A 1,848-nucleotide genomic window follows, 5' to 3' on the forward strand; every position below is an offset into this window, starting at 1 on the left:
TTTAACTTTAAAGGTCACCTATCATGCTATTTTTAGGCAATAGCAAAGGTCTCAGATATATACAAATATATAAAAAACATGTCTATGAAGTGTTTTGCTCAAAATACCAAACAGATCACCCATTCTAGCCATGCCTCATATCCCTCTATTTCACTTCCTGTTTCAAAAGTGCTGATTTGGGTATAAAGCTTTAAAAAAAAAAGAGGAGGGGTCTGAGCTCATGCGGGACCCGGCAGCTACTGTCTAAACTAAATACTGCCGTGATGAAACGCCATATCATGGATTATCAAGGATTATCTCTGAAACAGTATGGAGCTCAAAGGCTTTCTCTCTTGCCGGTTATACCACAAGGTGAGTTCCTTTTTATTTCCTGCTTCTTCACACACATGCTCTCCAGTACAGGTTAGCTCTGAGTGTTAGCGATGCTAATGTAAACACCGACCATATTACGTCCAAAACAGTCGGGCATTGTTTCTGATAGCAACGTTTCTGATAGGGCCGTGGGTCCACATTTCAGATATTACGTCATATCGGACGCAAATCTGGATCAGCTCCGTTGTTCCCCCGTTTTTAGAGATTTGGGTACGGAGGAAAAGAGAGAGGGTTTTATTTCCTGACGCTGCGTGAGTTCCCCGACACACCGGGGACACATAGTGATGTATAAAAGACATCAAAAAGTGCAATTTGCATGATAGGTCCCCTTTAAAACAATATTGTTGCAGTTGCTAAAGGTGCTCATTTGAATTACCTACACATCTGTGATTCAGCTCATGCATTTCCGCCCTGGAGATAAAATATACTTTGTTAATTTCCACTTCTGCCATTTTATATAAGTTGTATTTGCAAATGACTTTAATCGCCAACAGTTAAGTGTATTCTGCAGAACTTCGAGCCTCCTCAATACCCTGTTTGCCAGTTTTAGTGTTACATTTTGGATGCATTGTGATTTAATTTCTTATTTTCACTTTCTAGGCGCCAGATGGAGGGCCCCAACCTGCAGCATCGAGCTCTGTTGGACACCTTGGTGCTGACGGAGAGGGGGGCTCGCTTCGAACTGTTGGAACCGGACACACAGGTCTGAACACAACCATGATGATACATCTCTTTATTTATCTTTGATACTATTTGAAAATTCTCATATTAGAAAAATAAATAATGAGTAACAGGTCTTTTTATGCTGTGTTAGTGCACATCAGAGGTTCTAAATGTGATGCTAATTGTAGCTTGTTATAACAACTAAACTGCCCTTTTAAATTCTGAATAAAATACTTTCTTTGTCCTTTTCACAGACCAAACTGCTTCTTTCTGTGTCACCGTGCAAAAATGACACTGTGAGGATACTAATCGATGAGATGGAGCCCATTAAAGCTCGCTACAGAGTTCCAGATGTGATTACAGGGGAGCTGCAGTGTGAACAGTAAGATCTGAGTCACGCCTCCATCATCATATCCAGCTACAAATGCAATATTATCAAAAAGTCCTCTCCACTTCTTCTTTGCCATTAAAGGGGCCCTATTACGTTTTTGGGGTTTGCTATTGGAATCCTTTGTTCTTTAAAGTAGAGACACTACATACTGATATACACCTGAACATCAGCAGGAGAGGACTCTTTAAAGTAGAGACACTACATACTGATATACACCTGAACATCAGCAGGAGAGGACTCTTTAAAGTAGAGACACTACATACTGATATACACCTGAACATCAGCAGGAGAGGACTCTTTAAAGTAGAGACACTACATACTGATATACACCTGAACATCAGCAGGAGAGGACTCTTTAAAGTAGAGACACTACATACTGATATACACCTGAACATCAGCAGGAGAGGACTCTTTAAAGTAGA

At 40.4% G+C, this 1,848-nt stretch overlaps 1 protein-coding gene across 1 annotated transcript; it reads left to right on the forward strand.

Annotated features, from left to right (window-relative positions):
- Window positions 1-970: 970 nt before the first annotated feature.
- On the forward strand, window positions 971-1,437 carry LOC104943793 (neutral alpha-glucosidase AB-like). Its single transcript, XM_010769259.1, has 2 exons — window positions 971-1,075; window positions 1,290-1,437. Exons 1-2 carry the CDS (start codon window positions 980-982, stop codon window positions 1,419-1,421), a joined length of 228 nt encoding a protein of 75 aa, XP_010767561.1. The 5' UTR covers window positions 971-979; the 3' UTR covers window positions 1,422-1,437.
- Window positions 1,438-1,848: the final 411 nt, after the last annotated feature.

Source organism: Notothenia coriiceps, unplaced genomic scaffold (assembly GCF_000735185.1).
Source record: "Notothenia coriiceps isolate Sejong01 unplaced genomic scaffold, NC01 NC01_scaffold00006822, whole genome shotgun sequence".
Lineage (NCBI taxonomy): Eukaryota > Metazoa > Chordata > Actinopteri > Perciformes > Nototheniidae > Notothenia > Notothenia coriiceps.

Excerpts from the sequence above, each read along its gene's own strand:
- LOC104943793 (XM_010769259.1), top strand. The coding sequence starts at position 980 with ATGGAGGGCCCCAACCTGCAGCATCGAGCTCTGTTGGACACCTTGGTG. Across the intron at positions 1,076-1,289 it reads TGTTGGAACCGGACACACAG|ACCAAACTGCTTCTTTCTGT; the intron begins GTCTGAACACAA and ends TCCTTTTCACAG.